We start from the raw sequence: 24,341 nt of genomic DNA on the forward strand, positions 1-24,341 counted from the left end.
GAAAATTCAGCTTTGATCACAGGAATAAATTACACTGTACTATATATTCACATAGAAAACAGCTATTTTAAATTGTAATAATATTTCATAGTTTTTACTGTATTTTTGATATTTGGTGAGCAGAAGAGACTTGGATGTCTAAAGAATTTAAAAAAATGTAATTTGTGGGGAAACAATTTGTTTCTAATATGAATAAGAGTGAAAAACTTTATCGGACATATCCCCCACTTACCTCTTTAGTAACGTTATCCTGCACCAGGCTGTACAGGGGCACGACGCGGCTGACCTCCAGCAGGACCGGTGTCGGACTGGGCGTCTCACGACCCGCTTGCCGGCACAGGTGACAGGCGGCCGGGCAGCTGCCCTTCTCCTGGCAGCGGATCTCCACGCCGGCCACCAGGTCATCAGACAGCAGCTGCGTCTTCAGCAGGCCCGACAGGTAGCTGATGAACGGTACAGCTTTCAGATCCCGCCGGCCGCCCTGATCCGTGACTTCTGTGGAGGTGAGAGACAGTATGACGTCACTGGTACACCGTGTCTGTACATTTGTGACTCAGATCGAGTCCAGTTCTGGATCAGAACTAAGTGATGTTATTAATAGGAATGAGCCTGTTATGATTAAGAGTGATGAAGAAGAAAGGTTGGTTTCAAAGAGTTTTAAAACTTTGTTAACTTAATAAGTGTAACTTTCCTTACACCTTGAATATATGTGAGCCCTTTTGAAAAAAAGTAACTTATGTATATTTTAAGCTAAAATATTTATGTAATAAGTGCAAACTGAATGTAATTCCTTTTCACCGTTTGTATCACTCCGCTTGAAGCGACTGTTATGGCGGCCGAGTAAATCCACCGTAACTTTTGCGAATACTGCACTTGTTGTACCACAAACTGTAGTTTTAAGAGTTTTTTAGGTGAGAATCATAGTACCTTTTTTACAATTTGTTTAGACGTTTTCGGAGATGTGAGCTCCAGGCTGTCAGCGGACGTTCAGAGCTCGAGTACCCGCTGAGAACAGCTTCATCTCAGCCAGTGCTTCAGGGATTTGCCAATGGCTCTTATAGTGGTTAAACATGAGATATAATTCATTTTGGGTTCATAAAACGGATAATCTTTGGTCTTATTAATCTATTACTTGTTCCTGAGCAAATTGAACTGTGCTATGTTAAATTTGATAATTTAAATATTAAGGCTATATTTAACTTACATTCTCTATAGCATAGCATATTGGCTCCAACTAGATGGGAAATATCAGATGAAGACTCTTTTCAGCTCTTCACTGTACATAAAACATTAGCCTTTATAGACAGTGTTTCTTGAGCACAGAAAACGCTGTACATTTTCTTTTAAACATCAGATATTTATTTACCTTTGCATTGCAAACAAGCAGAGATCTCCAAACTGCGTGCGGCACTTCATTCAGGTTTGACTTACGATGAGTTACGAGGTTTTGTCACAAGCTCTTTAAAATCCTTTTCATTCATTACATTTTTGTAAAACCCACATACAGGCATAATGGGTGACCAATAGCATTGATTTTTAAAAAAATAAAAAATAAAATAAAACAAAAATGAGGAAATATAGAGATACAAGATTGACACTGACGATATATTCTTAACTGTGTTGCATTTATTTTATTTTATTTTGGCATTTGGTAATTATCCACACCACGCTTAAAGGTGCAGTATGTAAGATTTAAGTCCGCTAGAGGCCTATTCAAAACAAAGGCGTAGCTTGATGATGCCAAGTTTGAGCGCGGAATCTTGGGACATGTGGTTTCCAACTCACAGCCTGTGGAAAAGAATAGGGATTGGACTCGAGAAGAAATCATGTTCATGGATGTGATTATTAACGTTACTGTAGTGTGAAGCAGAGCAGGAGCGAGTGTTGTGGAGCTGAACGAGGAGCTGGAGCGATTGATCAACACACGCCTCACGAGCAGGGGGACTTTTATTATGACACAGTCGCCGACGCCGCTTCCTCTTTTCCGGTCATGAGTATGAGGTAACGCAGCTCTGTTTATCATATTAGATTCATTTGAGTGTGTTGAAAATGATGTTATAACGTTACTCTGTGCGTTCGCTCGGCGGCTGCTGTGAGACACTGTTACACACTGCAGTAAGATAGATCGATTTTACAATATCATATTAAATGCTGGATGGCTTGTGTTGATAAATGGCATGCAATTAATTTTAAAACGTATTGTATGATGGAGAAAATGCTGTATTACTGTTACTAAAAATAAAGCTGCGTCTGATGATGCTATGTTAGCTACTTCACAAAATAGTGTTTTTCTCTGAGGCGTGGTAAAGCATGGTACGCGCAAAAAATCAAGAAAATTAGATTTAAACAATAAGACTAAACGTGTTGAGCTATATAAAACAATTAGTTTTCTGTCTATAAATATATCAAAACAGTTGTTCCCTTGTCTATTAAAACATGTAAATATTAAAGCGTCTTTGGTGTTTCCATGGTTTCTACAAAATAAAGCCGGAAACCGAGGGTAACGCGGGTATGACGCCATTGACAGGCGACTCCTCACACGTCCCGCAGCCTTGGGTAAAATTGCAATTTCCTCACGATTTACAAATAGTTGCAAACATTTGGGATATTGTAAGTACTCAAGATATTTTACTGCAAACATTTTACATATTGCACCTTTAATAATCGTGGCACACTAGTTGGGAAACACTGTACTGTAGAGCACTGTTAAATATCGTTGTTCAGTAAATACTATTTTATATAAATAATATGTTGTATTTGGTATTGAGAAAGGGTCCATTAGTGCGTAATTGAGTGAAAGTTACATTAATACGCCATTAGATGGCGGCAAACTTTACGAGTGAATGAGTCGGTCACAAGAGACTTTTAAATTGAAAGGGACTTTTGTAAACAGGATGTTGTTTTAGCGCTGTATGTTATTGAAAATGTATGAAGATGTTTTCTAATTAGTAACGGAGGCTTGTGCTCAACTGTTGAACTGTCAACTTGTGATCTGAATCCATGGAGGAATGACGCAGTTCTGCACAAAAGAGGGTTTTAAAAAAACTCTGTTGTTGTTTCTTATTTATTTACACACTCATGCCGTCGAACTGTTGTATAAATGCAATATCACACTAGTAGCCGTGCAATATGGCTGTATATCAGCACTCTGTGATTACCTACGGCCGAATCACAACCGTGCTGATATACTGCCAATATCGCACGGCTACTCATGTGATATTGCTCATATATCACCTGGGACACACATACTGTCTTAAGGCATTACGCCACTTTAGGCATTTTTTACGTGAAGCATTTTAGATGTTCGTTTGCAGTGTTCGTGCGCAGAACTCTTGGCAGACTCGAAACAATGCGATTACGTGGGGAAAGATCTTAATTGAGTGCCGAGACGTTCTTGAGATGGCTAAACAGATGTGCGATTCTGAATAATAGCGTCTGTTCTCTGCGCTCCACAGCTGATTTCCCTGAACATCCCCGTCCTCACTGTGCCTGGAGATGGCATGAGTCATTATGCTGGATTTTAGCATGACAGGCAAACACTTGGAGGAGGAGGAAGCGTAGCGGGAGAGAAAACAGTCCGAGGCCGTTGTGTCTGCATCAACACGGAGATGTGCCAATCCAGAGCCTCAGTCAGTGTTTGTGCTGAGAAAATGACACAGCTGGAGTAGCTGTCACAGCCTGCAGAAGGCCTGTGCTGTTTAAACGATTCGTTTCATGCAGCTTAATCATACTAAGATGAAGCAGCGCATTTTGAAGTGTTTCTCCACCAGTCAAACGGAAAACATCTGGCTGTTCAAATCCTCGTCATGTGTGTTCTCCCTCTTTGCTGGTGTAACTATGTCATCTGCTTTGAGCCGACACCGGAGTAAACAGAGTTCGAATAGATTTAGACAGCCGAGCTGGAAAGAGACAGCGATACAAGACTGGGTTCTGGCTGTGCATTCTTTACTGACAGGATGAACTACATATCCCATCATGCACTGTGAATGATGTAATCGACACATTCATTCAACAATTTCGACTATGTTGTTGATAAATTATGATTCAGTCAAATTATTTCTGTATTAAATGACTATAAAATGCATCATTGACTACTTGACTGTACTAATATTCAGACAATTTTGTAAAGTCATTGAGAAGAAACCTTAATGGTTAAACAATCTTCCAGTTTTGCAAGATTTTTTTAATCATTTATTAATAAGCTGCATATCACCTTCCACCATTCAAATACTTATAATATAATGTAAATAATAAGATGGCAATCTCTTTGCAGTTGAGGCAATAATGTTTAATATTGTGCAAGTTTAACAGAGGGACACTTTCAGACAGAGATGTGCTGCCATCTAGTGGTAAATTATTATACTGCAGTTACATTTTATATTAAAATAGTGGGGGAAATAGTTCTGTAGTTCTTTTCTTTCTTTCAGGCATCTATCAAAAATCGCAATGAAGCATAATTTAAACATTTTATGACAGATCTGAATATATTTTTGCATTTTCACATTAAGTCTGTGTAATCTTTAACAATAACAGCTGTCATTCTCTGATTATTTCTTGCATTGATATATAATATAATATAATATAATATAATATAATATAATATAATATAATATAATATAATATAATATTCTATAAACTCTCAATCCAGCTTTACTTTCTTTATAGCAGCACTGAATTTTTTGAAGCATTTTTCTGATTATTTTTTTTAATTATTTGTAACACTTAGCTCTTTATATTCTCAGTAATATTATTATTATTACTATTTTTATTATTGCATCTGGGATCCACCCATGTGTTTGAGCTCTTTAGCTTGTTCCACTGAAATAACTTTGCGCATCACGCATGACAACAGCAGCCACTCATCTGATTGGTTCCTGCGCACATCAATGAACAGACACGCAAAGGCGGCAGCCAATGAAATCTCGCCGGGGGCGGGACTTACACAAAGAATCAACCTCCGCTATGACGTCACCTCCGCAGTGTCGCGCGCACCCGCTGACATGAGAGACGCGCGCGTCGTCACATCAAGCAGAAGACACTGTTGAACTGAAGGTAGGAAATCACGTAACAATCGACACTTAAACACGCATGAATGTTTGTAGCATGCGTTTGTGACCGTGCTTTCATTTTGGGTGGCATGCGCGCAGAAGACGGGAATGACGGCACTCAGATCGCAGTGTTTTGAAGCTCTGGGCCTGTAAATCAGCTGATTTGACAATATAACTACATATAAGCAAATTGTTTATGGTCAGCTGCATAAGTGTGACTCTAAATAATGCATGCATTAAACTGGTACAACAGATGACAGTGCGTGTTCCAGAAACATGATGGTGGTCTGATAGCTAGACATCTGGCTACCAAAATAAACACAAGCCGCTGCTAAGTTTTTTTTTTTTTTTTTAAAAGGAAATTGCATTAAGTAAATATATGCCATAGAATTTGAAAATCGATTGTATTTTTATGTCTCTATGAATATATGATCATGAGGTGAAAATGTGGGAGAACAGCCAGTAAATACAGAAATAGCATCAATGCATGTCATCAGACTGCTTTTGTAATGACGTGACATTTTCTCATGGTTGTTGTAAACATCCCATCCATTGCTCTGGACTTAAAAAAGTAATAATTTTACTTAAATGTTGTATAAGGTTAATTATATTTCATATAGCATCATTATATCATCCTCATGCCACTCTCTGGATATCAGTGCAGGTATCTGCCCAATAAAAAAAAAAAAAATTAATTAAATTAAATAAATTTCACAATTTTGACAACGTTACTTTGTATATTGTCAAATGTGATTGTGATTTGACATTTAACATCTCATTTTGCGGCTGCTTGGATATGAAAGCAAAAACAACCATAAAATGACAGTTTTGCATTTTCGACAAAAACTAGAAACTAGCGAGTGATTACTTGAAGTCCACAATGTATATGAAAAATATCAGTGTTTTGTTTTTGGATCGCTATCAAGGATGCATTATCATTATTATTACTATAATTATATTTTACATTACAAACATGGTATGTCCTAACTTTCTTCTAGGGCTGCACGATTAATTGAAATTAACCTGAAATCACAATTATACTATTTGGCTTAATGCGATTATGAAATTGCAAAGGTTGCGATTTTTAATTTTTTTTATGCGCAGCTTGTCAGTGATCAGTAGCAAATGCTGCTCCGTCTGAGTTTGAATCGCTTATAATGTGCATTTGAAAAAGCAACATGCGCCTTACCAAACATGAGAAGCATTTATGGACCTCCAACAAAAGACAACATTTAATAACGTTTTTACTCCTAACTCACTTCATAATGTTAGTCGAGTGTATGAAACATCCCTCTGTGAAATGATGTGGCTTCTTACACAGAATAAGGCACACAACATATTATTTCATAGTATTCTGTACAGTGTTAAAAGCTATGTCTATTAGCATTGCATTATAAATATACTTTATTATCATCAAAAAACCCAAGAGAAGGCTTGAAGAACTCAGATAAACCATATATTGTTGTAGTCGCGTTTATTAGTCATGTTTAATCGATCGAAGCTTTTCAATCTTCTGTTTATTCAGCTACAGCGATTTACAGGGATTTCTTGAAACTACGTGCATTATCTGTGCGAGAGCGCCCTCTGTCTTTCTGATGGAGCAACATTTAACCGTGCTTCACTGAGAAGCTGCGCATAGAAAAAATCACAGCCAATTGACCCTTCGCAAAGACCCGCCCCCCCTTAGTTACTGTTACTTTGTCCGACAAGCCATGGTGCTGTCGCCACAGAGTGAAAAATACATCGCGGAGCAAAGAAGACACTGACAACACGTCAACAGACAAGGCAGAGCAGGTTACTTATGATATTAAACAAAGGCGGATTCGGCGTTATGATTGGTTAGATCGCTTGTCAATCAAACTCCCGGCGAAGGGTCAATTGCCAAATCACGTGTGGTTTAATTTCAATTAATCATGCAGCCCTACTTTCTTCACTTTCACCTGGCATCTCTGCATCTCATTATGCATCACGTGAAATGCTTTTAACGAATTACAAGTGGAAAATACTGAATTATCAGCCCCAGGCATGTTCTGAGGATGTGTAAAAATACTAGGACTGGGCGATATATCGCATGCGATTGTCACGCGCATTTCGTCGATAAAGCCGGTTCCCTGATTACCGCTAAATCGCCATCACCTGCTTTCAAATGGAGCGGCATTTAATAGACAGAGCCGTAGATATAAGATGAATCGCCTTCGATAATGAACGCGATATTGCGTAGCTTGTCAGTGATCTACGGCTCTGTCTATTAAATGCCGCTCCATTTGAAAGCAGGTGATGGCGATTTAGCGGGATAATCGGCGAACCGGCTTTATCGACGAAATGCGCGTGACAATCGCATGCGATATATCGCCCAGCCCTAAAAAATACAGTGTTGGCACATTTACTTTAAAGCAGTTTCATGCAGACTCTAAATGTAATCACAGCCTTTTAAGGATTACTAATCAGACATTTGGAGCAATAATTAAAGTAGAATTTTGCAACTTTTTATTATAACTGAATGCAATACACATCAAACACATAGACATGACTTTTTTCCTCCCCTGTAGACACCCAGTAGGCGTCATGGCCACACCAACGTCCCTAGACCCAGATTTGGTCCGGGAGGTGCTGGAATGCCCCATTTGCCTGGAGACCTACAACCAGGATCAGCTTCGACCCAAGCTGCTGCAGTGTGGTCACTCTGTGTGTCGCCAGTGCCTTGAGAAACTCCTCGCCAGCACGATAAATGGCGTGCGCTGCCCCTTCTGCAGCAAGGTGTCTCGTATGAGCAGTATTTCCCAGCTGGCTGACAATCTCACCGTGCTGAAGATCATCGACTGTGCAAGTTCATGCGGCTCCACCATGGGCCTCATGTGCAAGTCTTGTAAAAACCGCCTGCCTCGTCAGTACTGCCGTGACTGCAGCATTGTGTTGTGTGATATTTGTAAAACCGAGGGGCACCAGCGTCAGGGCCACGTCGTACAGGCCATTCGCGTAGCTGCCGAACAGTGCCGGAAAGACATCAGCGGGAAGCTTTCTAACTTGCGGGAGGCAATGGGCAACATTCAGAAGAAGAAGGCAGCTATCGACAACGTGACAAAATCACTCAGACTGAAGTACAAGGCTGTGCAGCAGGAGTATGCCAAGGCTGAGTTGCGGCTCCAAGAGGAACTGGGCCGCTCCCGCCGTGCCTTTGCCACCTCCTTGGCTGAAATAGAGAAGCTCAATGCCCAGATTCTGGAGGAGCAGACGTACCTGCTCAGCATCGCTGAAGTGCAGGTGGTGTCAAGATGTGACTACCTAACCATGAGGATCAAGCAAACTGATATTGCTCTACTAGAAGAAGGGAGTAACAATGAAGAAGAGGAGCTGGACTTAAAAAACAATCTGCCTATCATTCTGAAACTACAAGACCCTGAACTGGTCAAAATGGAGTGCGCAACACCCTTAAACGTGGCGCAACTGACCACAAAACCATGCACTGTCAATGCCGAAGAGGAAGATGGACTCGATTTCGCCGCTGCCGCCCCTTTGGACATTTATCGTGATATCGACATGGTGACGGCGGTTGAAGAGGCTGTTTGCGCTTCTCCCGGTAGCTTCAAGTCCAAGTCTGTAGATGGAGGAGGACCTTCTCCAGGGGCTTCTGGTGGGCAGCTCTGTCAGTTCGTGAAAAAAATGGGATGCAAGGGCAATCTTCCAGGCATGTTCAACTTGCCGGTAAGCATTTGTGTCACGCCTCAGGGTGAGGTTCTCGTGGCCGACCGAGGGAACTACCGCATCCAGATCTTCAACCGCAAGGGCTTCCAAAGGGAGATACGCCGCAACCCGAGCAGCATCGACAACTTCGTCTTGAGCTTCCTCGGTGCCGACCTGCCCAACCTCATCCCTCTCTCCATTGCAATCACTGCTCAGGGCCTCATCGGTGTCACTGATAACTACGACAACTCCGTGAAGGTTTACACCACCGATGGCCACTGCATCGCCTGCCACAAGAACCAGCTCATCAAGCCGTGGGGAATCGCGGCCATGCCTTCGGGGCAGTTTGTCGTGTCCGATGTCGAGGGGGGGAAGCTGTGGTGCCTGGCTGTGGATCGTAACGTAGGGGTAGTGAACTATAACCGATTGTGCTCGGCCGTCAGGCCCAAATTTGTAACTTGCGACTCCTCAGGTACAGTCTACTTCACACAGGGCTTGGGTCTGAACATCGAGAATAGACACAACGAGCACCACCTCGAAGGGGGGTTTTCCATCGGCTCGGTGGGAATGGATGGGCAGCTGGGAAAGCAACTCAGCCACTTCTTCTCAGAGAACGAGGACTTCCGTTGCATCACAGGCATGTGTGTGGACTCTAACGGGGACTTGATAGTGACAGACAGTGGCCGTAAGGAGATACTGCAGTTCCCCAAAGAAGGTGGCTTCAACGTTCTCATTCAGGAGGGCCTTACGTGCCCTGTAGGAGTAGCTGTTACCCAGAAGGGACAACTGCTTGTCTTAGATTGCTGGGACCACTGTGTGAAGGTTTACACATACTTGCAAAGGAGACGTTCCTCTACGTGTTAAGACTGCTGTGTCCATGAAACTAGTCACTTTAATTCAAACTTGCTTCCGTGATTTCTGACCTGTGACTTGCAGTGGCTGGGATCATGCAGCTACGCCGCAGCCATTCACCACTGCCATGGAGCAATTGGAGGATGACTTATGGGTATTATTATGGATGGTTTGGGCAAATGGATTTTGAAATATAGCACAGCTGATGGCAATAACTGAAAATGTTGTTCTCTTTGCGTGCATTTCATTTCTCATCTATGTTTTGTTTTTTTCTTGTGCTGCTGTACAGGCATTAAGATGGTGTTTTGAGTCAAAGGAATATTCCAAGTTAGGCTCAATCAACAGCATTTGTGGCATAATGTTGACAATCATAGAAAAAGACTTGAAAAATAAAGGTTATGGTGAAACAATTACTATGTAAATGGGGTCATTTTTGGAGGATTTAAAAGGAGAAATGTGAAGCTTATAAATTCATAAAAATCACTCACAATACACTCATTTTATGTTACAATTTGTGGATTATTTTAGGTGTTCAAGTTGCTCCCTTCATTTATTTTATGGCAGATTTAAACATTGATTAATGGCAACAGAGTTAGATATAACTTTACACCAAAAAAGGGTAGTAGTAAGTGATTTATTTTCCTACATTACAGTCGTTGCAATACTTTTGAAACTGCGAGTTTTAACATTTATGGATTGGCCAAATCCACCTCCATTGCAAATGCCTCACTGCAATTGAAGAGTAGCCAGGAACTCGCCGCACCTTCAAACAAGTCCAAATGAGGTGCGTAGACAAAAAAACAAAACAAACAAACAAACAAAAAAAAAAAAAATGCAAATAGTGAAACACTTCAAGAGAGTCTACACACTCTAACAATGAAGTCATCAAATGCGAGAGAATAACAAAACTTTACTGAAAAAATATCAAACATTTCTTCTTCTTCTTCTTTGGTAGAGTGTGCAGACTCTTGAAATTTCACTAAATGCCCCACTGCAACATTATATATATATATATATATATATATATATATATATATATATATATATATATATATATATATATATATATATATATATATATATATATATATATACACACCATTATTGAGGTAATCAAGATTATGCCACAAGTGCTACAATTGATCTTGTACTGAACTGAGAATATTACTTTAATGGGAAGGTGCTTCATTTGATTTGGAAAACGTGACTCAAAACGTACTCAAAACACTATTGTGAGTGTCATGTTCATGTGTAATCGTTGTAATGAGTTCCCATAATGCCCTCTCTATTAAAGTGGCCCCTCATAACTGAAGCCTGTGTCAGTAAAAGGACTTTCTGATTTCTGTGACAGTATGAGTCTTCTACATATTAAAAAAACAGTAAAACTAAAGAACAAAGAGCTTGAAAAATTGTTACATTATTGTTGCTACAAAGATGAGAAGATTATCTCAGTTGTCTATTATTTGTATTAATTTACTGTGAATTGGTGTGTAGTGTAATCCAGTTTGTACAAGCATTGCTATGTTGCAGGAACCAAAGGCCTGTCAAGTTCAGGAGATATTTACAAGCCTATCGTCAGAGTAACTGCAATAGTTCAACTGAAGCAGGGAAATGACTCCCCAATTTACAGTCTATGTTACACCATATATGAAATGATATTTTGCAATAAAGTGTCCTTGTATCTAAGAGGTGGATCTTAAAATTGTCCTCCTTGAAAGCTTTAGACAGCGCTGAGCTCGCTGTCGTAAAATCTTGGTTGTGATATTAGTAACATTTATGGTTTTCATACGGATCTGTAGGTCCAAACGTGTTCTGGAGCGGATTAAGGCTATATGATACAATCACAATTAGATTAGAATAGAAACCCATGATCACAATTCATAACAGTGCAAGTACTCGTTGCATTCTCTGTTGCAGAGGGTGCTGTAGTAGACATACGTCTTGTTTTATGTTTGTTTTCTCTTTACTGTAGAGTAGGTCAACTACTGTTATCAACAGTTAGAAGACAATTTTGTTAAGTTAAAGTCATAACATATCCAGTTAAATGGCACATTTGAAGGTAATCAATATCAAAATCACCATCTTTAGTAGGTTGCTTATTGCCAAACAGCGCAAGTAAGTTGAACCAGACCACACCAAGTTGGTAGTGCGTTGGCCATGCATTTGCATCTGTGCATTTGCGTGAAATGTTTCTGGCCTTAATAATTGTACAGTTTAAGTTTTAATAATCTTGCATTACCAACAAATGCAGACAGCCAGCTTTGGCCTTATAATTATTGCACCCTCCCCGGCACAGGAGATCCAGAGATACTAGTAAAGTGCACTGTCTGCCGTGCCGTTAGAAAAGTCTGCGTGACCCTTAAAAGATTAGTTCACCCAAAAATGAAAATTCTATCATTAATTACTCCCCTCATGTTGTTACAAACCCATAAGACTTTCATTCATCATCACAAATGAAGATGTTTTTGATGAAATCTGAGAGCTTTCTGTCCCTCCATTGACAGTCTACGCAACTACCACTTTCAAGCCTCAGAAAGGTTATTAAGACATCATTAAAGTAGTCCATGTGACTCCAGTGGTTTGACCTCAGTTTTATGAAGCAACGCAAGTGCTTTGTGCAAAAAAAACAAACAAACAAACATAATTTGCCAATTTATTTACAAAATATTAATGTCCAACGTCCACTCTCGGGTCAACACAACACGCATGTGTCGTGATGCTCTCGTGAACGGCCGTTGGAGAATAATATTTTGTAAATAAAGTGGTAAATTATTTATTTGCGCAAACAAAGTGTCACTCGTGTCACTTCATAAAATTGAAGTCAAACCACTGGAGTCACATGGATTACTTTAATAATGTCTTTACTACCTTTCTGGGGCTTGAAAATGGTAGTTGTGAAGACTGTCAATGGAAGGACAGAAAGCTCTCAGGTTTCGTCAAAAAGATCGTCATTTTTGTTCCAAAGATGAACGCAAGTCTTATTGGTGTGGAACGACATGAGGGTGAGGAATTAATGACAGAATTTTCATTTTTGGGTGAACTAACCCTTTAAAAAAATAGAACATGATTTTCATTGAATTGCCTGGCCATGTTAGAAGTAAAACACGTTTTTAAAGACGGCTTTAATTTATGCCTTCACGCAACTGTGCTGCAGGCAGAAATAAACTGTTAAATTCATCTAGCTCTAATGCTACAATAATAATAATTATTATTATTATTATTATTCACAAATTCTGTTGAAATGCCAAGAGCAAAGACACAATGAAAATGGAAATAATGTAACAAACACCTTGTATTCACCAGTTTCTGCTTGTTGGTTCTTGTTTTGGCTGCTTTCCATGCTCTTATAAAATCTAGAGGTTCTTCTAAAATATCGTCTTGTTGTGTTAGGAATTGTGCTCATCCTTTAAATGGCTCTCACTTAATATAATATGTCATACATGTGATAAAATGTCAATTAGTAATAATTTTCAGTAGTATTTATTGCCATTTTCCTGCTCTAGTTATTGACCAATTGATTGATTTTTTTTAATAAGTCTCAAGTATCAATACATGGAGCTTTAACAGTAAACGGGAGTATGCAATCTTTAACAATTACCTAGATACAGTAATCAAATTTGCACAATTAAAAAAAAAAAAAAAAAAAAAAAAAGTGCTAAAGAGGAATTATCACTATTATAAGATCGGGTAAGCATCATTTTCTTAGATGTATAAAGCAATATATGAAAAATGGGGCACAGGGATTTTGTTACTTATTTTTACTTAGTAAAAACACAAAGATCCACAATGCAAGATATATTTTTTCCTTCTATTCACGTACAATAGAAGACCATCATGAGTGAGCGTTTTTTTATTTTGTTTTATTGTTTCTTGTTGGTTGTCAAAGCATAATGTGCAACAAATCATGAACAAGTGACATATGACAGGTATTAGTCGTATGTAAAGTTGCCCTTTTCTGGGTATCGTACATTAACCATCATGATTTAGGTCATATCAAATATAGTAAGCCCTAAACAATGAGTATTTTCTCACACTGTTGTGCTTTTGTCAGGGTTTAATAACAGGACATAGTGCTTTCATAATTCATCTAAACAATCATGTTCAAGCATTGATGTTAACGTCAGTGAAATGAGTCCCAAATTCATGTTTGTAATGTTCATGACCAATTGTGTGCAATAAAAGCAACATCTGAGAATCTGTTTTTATTTTAATTTTTTGCTCCACCAGTTGTATTAATGTGAAAGATAAGACATTACCATTTCAACTGTTTGACACTTTTAATCATGTTTTGATCCTGTGGGGGAAATAGGCTAATAATCAGATCAATATTTCTGATTCCTGGCCAAGTGTACACCACTAGATCTGAGACGTTGACACACTCAAAGACTCAGACTAATCATAGACTAGGTGTTTACAAAATGCATATGAAATCGAATACTTCCCTACTATATAGTGTGTGAAAAACAGTATGCCAACAGAGTAATATGTCCAGATAGTAATCAAAAAGAAAATGTCAGCCAGATTTCAGATATGTTTGTAAAGGGGTGTATTTATAATCCCAATATTTTTTAATCAATATGTAACCATCCAGTGAATTTATTGTGGTTGTTAAAGTTATAGACGAGGTGTGTATACAATGTTTGCATCGTTTATCCTGATGATTTGCACTTGTTTTGATTCATTCAAATCAAAAGTTAAGTTTTGTTCTTATCTTATTCTGCTTATGTTGTTTTTGTTTTCATTTATGCTTCTATTGGGCCATGAAGTCATTGATTACTGAGCATTTGCACCTCTTATGGTTTTCAGTTGCATTAGTTTGTTAAAAGATATCATCGTATTATGTCTGAGTGCATCGTTCATATTATGTTCCAGTGAGGTCCTGATGAAACCCAACCTTGAAGAGAAAGATTGGTTATCTAATTGCTGGGAATGTTTAGGGTTATTGAATAGTCTCCAGAAGAATCTGCAGGCACCCAGATGAGAACAGTGTGAACGCAGAACATACAGTTGTATACGTCTTTGATAATTTCTTATGGCTTCAGAAGACCTTGAACAAAGTGGACTTTTCATATGGACTGTTTTTGTTGTACTTCAAAAAGGACAATCAAAAAAATGAACTTTCACTGTTGATGGTTTCACTCAGACCTTGTTCACATTACTTAAAAAACTCATGTAACTACATGAACTTAATTTAACTGCGTTGTTTCTACTAAACATGAGTATTGCCAGCTTTACTTAGTAAGTGTTTGTTTAGCCAACTTAACATTGCTGAATGAAACACACAAATTAATGTTGACATAACTAACTGGGCAGTGGATCCGTAGTTCCCAGCATGCAAGAGAATCTATTAGGAGAGTAAATTTAGGGATTAAAGCGTTATTTCATGTGTATTTCAGTAAAGGGAAAGATGTTGTTAGTTTATGTTAGTGTTTAATGTTCAGTTATTTTGGACATTTAGAGGAGTTTCAGTAATGTTTCTGAATTTTGTGTTTACCATTATGCAGAAGAGTCTGTGTTTAGGCTGTGAGCCTCATGGACACGTTTATAGCTGCTCTCAATTAAATTGAGTTAGTTCAATGAGTTAAGCTAAGCGTCTTGATCACATGACCACTAAACAGCCAGTGAGAAGTGTTCGAGTTCAGCGTAGAGGTCTCAGGTTCAAGCTGCAAATCTCTCTGATTTAATTCAGTTTAACGCCAGTTGAAACAGTGCTGACTGAATCAACAACACTAACGTGCAAATCAGGAGAAACATTGAGCCAATCCAGTTAGAATACTTTTCAACCAAACAATTTAACAACATTTATCATGGATTTACAGTGGTAACACAAAATGAGATATTAACCTACATTTCTGACAAAATGCCATGGCTACAGTTCATTTAATTTTATTTAGACATGTATTAAATGAGTAATAACGGCCAAATTATAGACTTTTTTTTTTTTTCGGTCAAAAACTTGCAGTTTTGTGCATTCGTATTTATATTAAAGCTGCAGTTCGTAACTTTTTTTGGTTAAAAATGATTCAAAATCAATTTTTGGCCAAGTACATAATAGTGTTCAAAACGATCTCCTTATCTTAGCTCGGTTCACAACAGTAAGCTTGTAATAATGTTTTATATTAAATCGGTACTGGTGGATTTCCGCGGGAAATTCGAGCATGCAGCCGTTCGTCTTTGCATCATTACGTCACGTCCGTAAACAGAAATGAAGGAGTCCCAGCTAGACTATGCATATAGGATGCTACTGGTAGCGCATCATTTATACTCTTTTCTCACAGCAGCTACAATAATTAAATTTATCATTTTAATGGCGGATTGTAATCCAGAAAGGTCCAAATGACAATCATCAGTGACAACTGGAGATTCACTCAAAGTCAAAAGCAAAAGACTTCAGACTGCGGAGTGGCTACAGGAGTTGAAATCTACAGGTAACGCTAATATACACATAGTCACGCAATGCTGATGTTGTTAACATCAACAATTTGAGAACAAAGTATAACAGTAATAATAATTTGCATGGTTTGATGCGATATGAGCTAAGCGATCGTTAGATTTAATCATCATTGGCAGCGCGATTTATATCAGGCTAATGCTTTTCCCCTCAGTTGTTTAGAACAAAAGTGGCAGAAATGTTACTTGTTCAGATGATATTTTCCGGTGAAAATTCCTACTTTGATCATACTTAAAGACTACAAATTTGTGATTCTGAAGTACAGTATCCACACCGGTGTTTGACTGACAGCAAACATTAGATTCATCCGCGCTGAAGAGCCGTGCCGGTGCACAACGCACATAAACATAATAATTCCACAAATAACTGCAATTGCAGGTTTAGAACAGAGATGGCGACTAAGAGGCAAATCGTACGGACAGCAGCTTTAAATGTGTTTATAGATTAAATACCATAAAGCTATTCTAGATTTTTACTTTTTACCATGGTGCCATGTGTGATTTTAACGGTGGTGATTTAAATAGAGTACTTTTTAATTTAAATAAAATAGAGTTCTAATTCAGTATTTAAATATCACTCTTTAAAAATGAGGTTGTTAAAAGTTTTACAGATATTGTGTATTAAATTTATACGTGTCCTATCTCAAGCTACTCTACTGTCATGTTATATAATATATATATATATATATATATATATATATATATATATATATATATATATAGAAAAGGAACCGGCCCCCAGATGTGTCCACAACATCCAATCTGGGGCCCTTTTAAAAAAGTTTGGACACCCTTGATGTAGAGCATTTGCTCATTTAATAAGGTAAATTAAGAAAATAAATGTGTTCACCTTACGTAATCAACATAACATTAAGTAAACAGCACATATAAATAGTATGTAACTGACAAATTCAAATGAGTTGTATTTACTCAAAGAACTTTTGTCAGCTTTTTTCAAACACATTTCATTTGTTCATACAACTAAACTCTTATTTGTACAAAATACTCAATATGGAACCACTTGACACTTCTTTTTTAAGTAAATCCAACCATTCATTTTTTTGAGTGTATCCTGCCATCCATCTTCATCTGGTTCCATTGAAAAAAGTAGGTTATATGGGTTTGGAACAATATGAAGGTGGTCAGAATTCTCATTTTGGGTAAATTGTTCTTCAGTATTGATCCCACAAAGCTGTTGTAGAAAGAGGCCAGTACTGTACTGAAACTTTTTCTTCTGGAGCCCATAGAACTATATGGTCAACTCACTCATTGCAGACGGTCTGAACTAGGAGAACACATATTTCTATACCAATAAGCTGATATTACAATTCATATTATGCAATATATTGTGTCTTAAATTAACGACTATAAGTTCCATTTTGAGGTTTGCTAAATATTATATTTAACATCCATCCATCCTTTCTCCAACCCACTTATAATATGCAAAATGAGCATGTACAATTAAAGCTACAGTATGAAGGATTTGGCCTGTTGAGCAAGAACATTTTTTGGGTTGGTTTTAAATCCTTATAGTCTCTGAGTTGTCACGATCTCTGAAAAGCCGGGCCGATGTTGAACTCTTACCTGAATGAGAATCAACATTGGCTTGGCTTTTCAGAGATGGCAAGAACTGAGGGATTTGAAATGTTGTGAAAGTGATGCAGAGGTGATGTTTTTATTACTCGACAGGTGAGTAAGGTATTTTATTGGATGGATAAATTGTCACATGTAGCTCTCTAACAGAGTTGATGTAAAGTATTATCTATTGTGAAGGGTAATATTCATCCGTGAAGTCATGCAGACCGAAGCACAACCAAAACAATGTTCTTCTGCAAAATGCATGCAGTTGTTTTTAGCCACTAGATGGTGTACCTTTAAAGGGTTAGTTCACCCAAAAATGAAAATGTCTGTCATCATTTACTCACCCATCAACACACATCATTTGTGGTGAACGGAAGCTCAAGCATGTTTGCTTGACGTGTGCGAGCGAGGTTCATTCTCGCGTTACGCAGTAAGTTTGAGCTTCCGGAAGAGGTTTGTTCTCGAGCGTCAAACAGACTCTGTTCATGTTCACTGATCAATGTTTATATGTGAATAAAAGCCTGCTCATCATATAAGACGATTGAGTCTCTTCAGCATCAAAGTTTCAGTTGGAGAGAAAACACTTCGATTTCATCAAAAAGATCTTTATTTGTGTTCCAAAGATGAACGAAAGTCTTACAGGTTTTCATTTGTGAGTGAACTAACCCTTTAACAATGGATTGTTTGTCAGATGCCTTTTTGAGTTATACATTGAAATTATTATTATTTCATTTTGAATCAGGGTAAAGCAAGGAGACAGTTTTTAACACTGATTTGATTAATGCAGCTTTAAATACCCAGTAGGGTTGGCTAGCCCTGATTTATTGCCTCTGCAGACATTACCATTGACCTGTAGTCTGTCTGAATTTGTATTTGCTGTCTCAGAGGTGGATGTTGACTCAGTGGTCATACATGCATACATATAAACATAGCTTGTTCATAGAGTATGGGTGAACACAAATTTGACACTAGTGTAATATCTGACGTTCAATACAGAGCAGCGGCTGGTTGCACCAGTTACATCTTAGTCTAGTTTTGATGTAAAGGGTCACTAAGTTACAACTTGTGCAGTGTGCATTATTAAATATTTTGCATTGCACCATTAAACTTAGTTAAAATCGAAAATAAAAGCGAAATATTTACTGAAGCCTCCAACCAGGAGTAACAGTTGGAATAAAACAACAGACTGGCTGAATTGCATCAATAAGCTCTTGTTTTACCCAACAGACTTCAATCCTTTAGACATATGTGACAATTGCTGACATTTACATCAAACATCACTATGCATTAATTTACGGAGAGCTTACGACCTACTAACTGCATTAGAACAAATGATGCAACTGAAATAAAGTACAGTTAGTTACAAACTAGCTAGTAGTTACTAGTGTGGACTTTATGTTCCAGTATGAACTTACAAATGGCTGGTGCAAACCTACCCAGGATCGTAAATGCACACACTCTACGACATGAAATAGTTTATTTATTTTGTTTTATATGTGAGGATACCCATCTTCGACCCCTCGCCTCTGTCTTACCTTTCTGGTACTGGAGCCAGAGCTGTTGCTGGGACTTCTTACTGGGGAAGTAGATGTTGCAGGTGAGTTCAGACCCATACAGCGCCTCAGAGATGTAATGACTGCCGTACTGCTGAATAAACGCAAGCAACTCTTCCCGTGTGCTGTCTGCCGTCAGGGATTTCAGCACCTTAGAGAAATCTGACCAAAGCACCACCACACATACAGAAACAATGAATGGCCAGTGTGGAGAAAATCTTTGATTTATGATTGTCAAATATTGCTTGTTTGTCACCGTTCTGCCTACATGTACAAGACTGTACACTAAAATTGTCTTAAAAAGGGTTGTGTGTTAATGTGTATAGGTTATTATTTTGTTTTTCTATGGAACAAATGAATGGGATTTTGATTTCTGTAACCTGACTGTTGTGCTCTGTTGTATCGCCAAAGGGATTAAAAGCATAATTCACCCAAAAACGAATATTAGGTCATCATTTACTCCCCCACATGTCGTACCAAGCATGTATGAATTTCTGTCATATGTGGACCAATTTGGAGATATTTTGAAAAATGTCTTTTTTTGTTCATTCTTTGTTCCACTGACTTAAAAAAATATGCTAACTAGTGCCTTATGGGTCACTTTCATTTAAAGCAACTGAAGAAAAACAACATGACTTTTCATTAGAATTAATAAGTTCAATTTTTATAAAATGACTTTATTGGATTTTTTATGAAAAGGATATAACTACACATGGCATTTAAGTTTATATTTGTGTAGTTTGCTTTTACCGCATTCTAATTTCAAATGAAATCCTTGGATAATGTACTGCGTTTATAAATGCAAAGACTCAGAATCTCAGAAAGAATCAAGGACTTTAAAGAGGTCATGAAATGGAAAATCAAAATCTTCCATGATATTTACACATATAAGAGTATACGAGTATGTTCTGTCCCTGGATGTGGACAAAATACACTTCAAAAAACTGGATACCCTTGTAAAAGATCAAACTATTAGAAATGCATGACTGAAGTTTATCTATACTGACGTGCCTGAGCGACTAAACGAGAATGTTTTTATGTGTTTGTCTCATTTCACAACGGACTCTTTATTTAAATATTCTCAACACGCTGCCAGTTTTTCTAAATACCGTGTGTTGAACGCTACGGCAGAGCCAAGGATATTTTCCTCGGAGGCCACGGCTGTTAGTACATTTATTTATAATCTTTAAGTGTGATTGTAATAAACGTCAAGCCAGCGTTTAATGCTATTAAGATACCAAGTGTATCGTTGCTAGAATGCTATATTTTCTTGAGTTGAAGATATTGTGTGAAGAAAGCACAGCCAAGTTGAATATGTAGTTTGTTAATGGTGATGTTCAGAAGATGATGGAAAATGATGTTTATTATTAATATTTTTTTTTTTTTTTTTTTTTACAAATACTTTGTTGATGCAAAAACCTTGCTAACTTCATAAGCTAACTTCATAAGAAACATAATGTAGAGATCCGAAAATACATTTTATAACCCCTATAAAGCTGGACCTGCATGAATGATTGACCATGTATACAACAGGTTTTCTTCCTAACAAAACATGTGAACGTTTCTCATAATATCTCTGTGTTCTGTGTAAGAAAATTCATATTAATTTGGAATGACATGAGGTTAAGTACACATTTTTCATTTACGTTCAGTTAACTGTTTGATGTAATTTTTGCTCGTAAGTATAAATTCACTGAACGCGCACACATAAAGAAAGAGTATTCATGGGTTTGTCTGTTTCTTGTGATACCTGTGGATAAGGTGATGGCACTGAGCTTCACTCTATAAAGGTTACTCCGCACTCTCCACTGTTGCATCATGGGATATCCTGTGGCTTCACTGAACTGGGCATCTCCTGTAACACAAATATATATATATATATATGATGTTGATTAACGTCCCACTTCTCAACTTGAAAAGCTACATTTCAGACACTATTTTCTTTTAGAGCTGATGTACAGCCAGAATGAACTCTGATTCCAATTCCAATTCTGGTTCTGCTTATCGATTCTGATTCTGATTCTGATCGATTCCTAGTTTTGATTCCAATATGGTAAAAAATTGAAGTCAAACATTTAGATATCAAATATATTTGCAAAATATTCTGTTGCAGCTGATTACCATAAAAAAAACAGCAGCCTTACGAACAACTGACAAATAGACTAGACTAATTTCAAACATTATTAAATACAAGTATGCATTCAGTAATACAATAAGAACAAACTAGAATGTACATTTCCTGAAGAAAATGTGAATGGTGCTTGCAGTGGCAAAACTTGGCACTCTTGATTAGCATGATGCTAACATAATTACTGTCCTGCTAGGATGTTTTTAGCATAACGCTAACATGATTAGCATGTTGCTAGCATTATGCTAACACCCTTAACATGCTGCTAACATGTTTTTAGCAAGATGCTAATAATGTTAGCATTATGCTAGCAACATGATAACACGATTAGCATGATGCTAGCACGATTACCATGTTGCTACCATGTTTTTAACAAGATGCTTATCATGTTAGCATAATGCTAGCAAAATGTTAACATGATTAGCATTATGCTAGAAACATGCTAACATGATTGGCATAATGTTAGCATGATTACCATGTTGTTAGCATTTTTTTACAAAATGCTAACATGATTAGCATGTTTGTTAGCATGATGCTAACATGATTAGCATACTACTAGCATGATAGCGTGGTGACTCACATGTTTCTACGAAATCCTCATTAGGAGCTATGACTCGTCAAAATTCGTCCCAATGTTAAGTCTATGGGATTTTTCGCCGGACAAACATCGTACACCCGATCGCTTATAAAAGTCATAGCACACCTCTCCTCAATGAGCCGGTCGATTTGACACCTCATTCACGGGTCTAGGACAAAAACTGCGAGAGGAGTAGCGCGCAGATATTTTAGTGGAAGAATAATAATAAGTATGCAGGAGATTAAGAATGGATGCTTTGCCTTTGGCAAGCACCATTAATAAGCAAATTAGCAATAGCACAAATAAATACTGAACAAAGTTGAAAATCAAATATAAAAATAACTGCATAGCTTTCTTTTTACAAATAAAATATAGATTAATCTTTACTAACGTTACAAAAGTTATTCAGTCAAGATCAGTGAGTGATTTTCTTTTTCTTTTGTTGTTTGATCAACAGTAATGACACAGACGACAGCAGGTTTATTAGGCTGCTGTCACTTTAAGACCCGACGCACGGATCCAATATACTGTTACACATGTGTTTTCTTCCTCAACTGTTTATGTTCACTTAAGACATAACTGTCCATGTTTACATGGATATTTTGACATAATGTTTTGTGTATTTGTCTGTTCAAGTGCAAAGAGATGCAAAAGAGAACTCAATTCAGGATTTGTGCACTTTTTGTGCACAAACTCTGGATGTGCCCAGCACAGAAAATCAGCGTGTGAGTGCCGAAATTAAGTTCTCTTTTGCATTTTCTTGCACTTGAATGGTTTAAAACCACATTAAAATATGCACACGGGATTGGTTAATGAAATTTGATTGATTTCTGACCTTAAGAACCTGATTCCAGAATTGGATTTTGATTCACAACCCTAGGCAGTAGGTAGTCCTGGCCCTTTTCAAAAACACTTTCAAGTTAACTGCCATTCTGCTTATCCTATTTGCATGGTGTGAGATGACAGCAGCACCCTCAAAATACTGCATCAGCCATATCACACTTCTTCACATGCTGACAGATGCAATAATGGTTTAAATCTCATTTGAACTGCTGCAGCAAACACTGCGAGAGCCGTAATCAGCGTTAACAACTCTTCCACTCTCAGTTCTGGAAGAGACAAGCCGTTATTAAATTAGCCACTTGTCATCGGAGCCCACATTTACGTGGAGTCAACATTAGAAAGAACTGGAGTGAAAACAAATAAATGAAAAGACAGTTCTGAATTGGAGTTGTGATCAAAAGTGATATGAAGGGGAAATGAAAGGTTTCTGCACTGCTGGGTTTTCTCTCTCATAGTCATTGAGACCGAGAGCAGCCGTCCACTGAGCTGATGCCACGATTACTGTCAGTTCCTCACGCCATGTTCCATTTCAAAGGGGATTTATCATGAAACACAGGAATTTTCCTTTTTTTCTGAACAGAAAAATGTACCTAGTGAGGAACAGAGTGTCAGAGAAGGACTAAAATCAACCTTATCCATGCCTTTAAAGTCACCATGAAATTATGGAATATTGTAGTATTTATTATAATTTGTTATTATAATCTGTTCACATCATTATTGCTTTAAATTCCCGTGCATCGTAATCTTGAATCAGAATAACTCTTCTCTTCTCTGATGACGAGGGCGGGGCAACCTGTCACTCACATGAGATCCACCAATAGCAAACCACAACCATCCAATCAATTCCCCACGGACAAAATCAAGCCCCGCCCTACATTTGTTCTTGTTTGAGAGGTGTTTCACTTGGATATACGTCACAATAGGAAAGAAAAGATGATTGCAACTTTTCATTTTATGCCGACTTTAAGATTTTTTCCCACTCTGTTTGACTGATTTGCACGACTCAAACTATCCATTTTAAAACTATATAACTACAGCAACATAGTGTCAGCCCAGATCCGGCCCACATCTGGTCCGCATGTAATCCACATGTACCAGATGTGGGCCGGATCTGGGCCACACTATAGGCGTTTCTCAATGTCAAGGATACTTCCTTGATAGGACTGGTCCTTCCAAGTCACTTCCTTCAGAGGCTAGGTGAGGCTCCTCTTTAGCATTCGGAGAACACGTAAATGGAACAGACTAGCAAGTGCACATCATTCCGTCATTACGTCAGTGAAAAGGTAAAAGAAATGCCGGTGACGGCAACCAAGCTAACAATTGTTAAATGACGGTCCGGTTCAGTTAGCCATCAATAACGTAATTTGTATTTGTATAATTTATAATATCAATACAGTAGTAATTTGTACTGGCATTTAAACGTTAAACTTTATTTATCTGACATATTTACTACAGTTATAACAAATGTTTGGTAACGTAAATATACTTACATTTGAAAGCATATTGCCCGCTAACGTCCGACATTTTTAAAAAAAAAATTTTGAACAAGATTGCAAAGCTGCGCGCATAGGACTGTGGGTTATTTTAGAGCGCGAAGAGCGCGAAGGCTACACATATGCATCCTTTCC

General features: G+C 37.9%; 2 protein-coding genes across 2 annotated transcripts in view; one reads left to right on the forward strand and one right to left on the reverse strand.

The window, feature by feature from the left end:
* The window catches only part of LOC125267649 (astrotactin-2-like), a 458,853-nt gene that overhangs the window by 61,033 nt on the left and 373,479 nt on the right, over window positions 1-24,341 (reverse strand). Inside the window, exons 15-17 of the mRNA XM_048189494.1 lie at window positions 20,916-21,020; window positions 19,148-19,327; window positions 233-495 (exon numbers count right to left, since the gene is read on the reverse strand). Of these exons, the coding sequence (XP_048045451.1) occupies window positions 233-495; window positions 19,148-19,327; window positions 20,916-21,020 (548 nt within the window). The remainder of the gene's footprint in view (window positions 1-232; window positions 496-19,147; window positions 19,328-20,915; window positions 21,021-24,341) is intronic.
* trim32 (tripartite motif containing 32) lies at window positions 4,935-9,991 on the forward strand. Its single transcript, XM_048189495.1, has 2 exons — window positions 4,935-5,052; window positions 7,598-9,991. The coding sequence occupies exon 2, from the start codon at window positions 7,614-7,616 to the stop codon at window positions 9,591-9,593; it is 1,980 nt and encodes a 659-aa protein (XP_048045452.1). The 5' UTR covers window positions 4,935-5,052; window positions 7,598-7,613; the 3' UTR covers window positions 9,594-9,991.

This window comes from Megalobrama amblycephala, linkage group LG4 (genome assembly GCF_018812025.1).
Source record: "Megalobrama amblycephala isolate DHTTF-2021 linkage group LG4, ASM1881202v1, whole genome shotgun sequence".
Lineage (NCBI taxonomy): Eukaryota > Metazoa > Chordata > Actinopteri > Cypriniformes > Xenocyprididae > Megalobrama > Megalobrama amblycephala.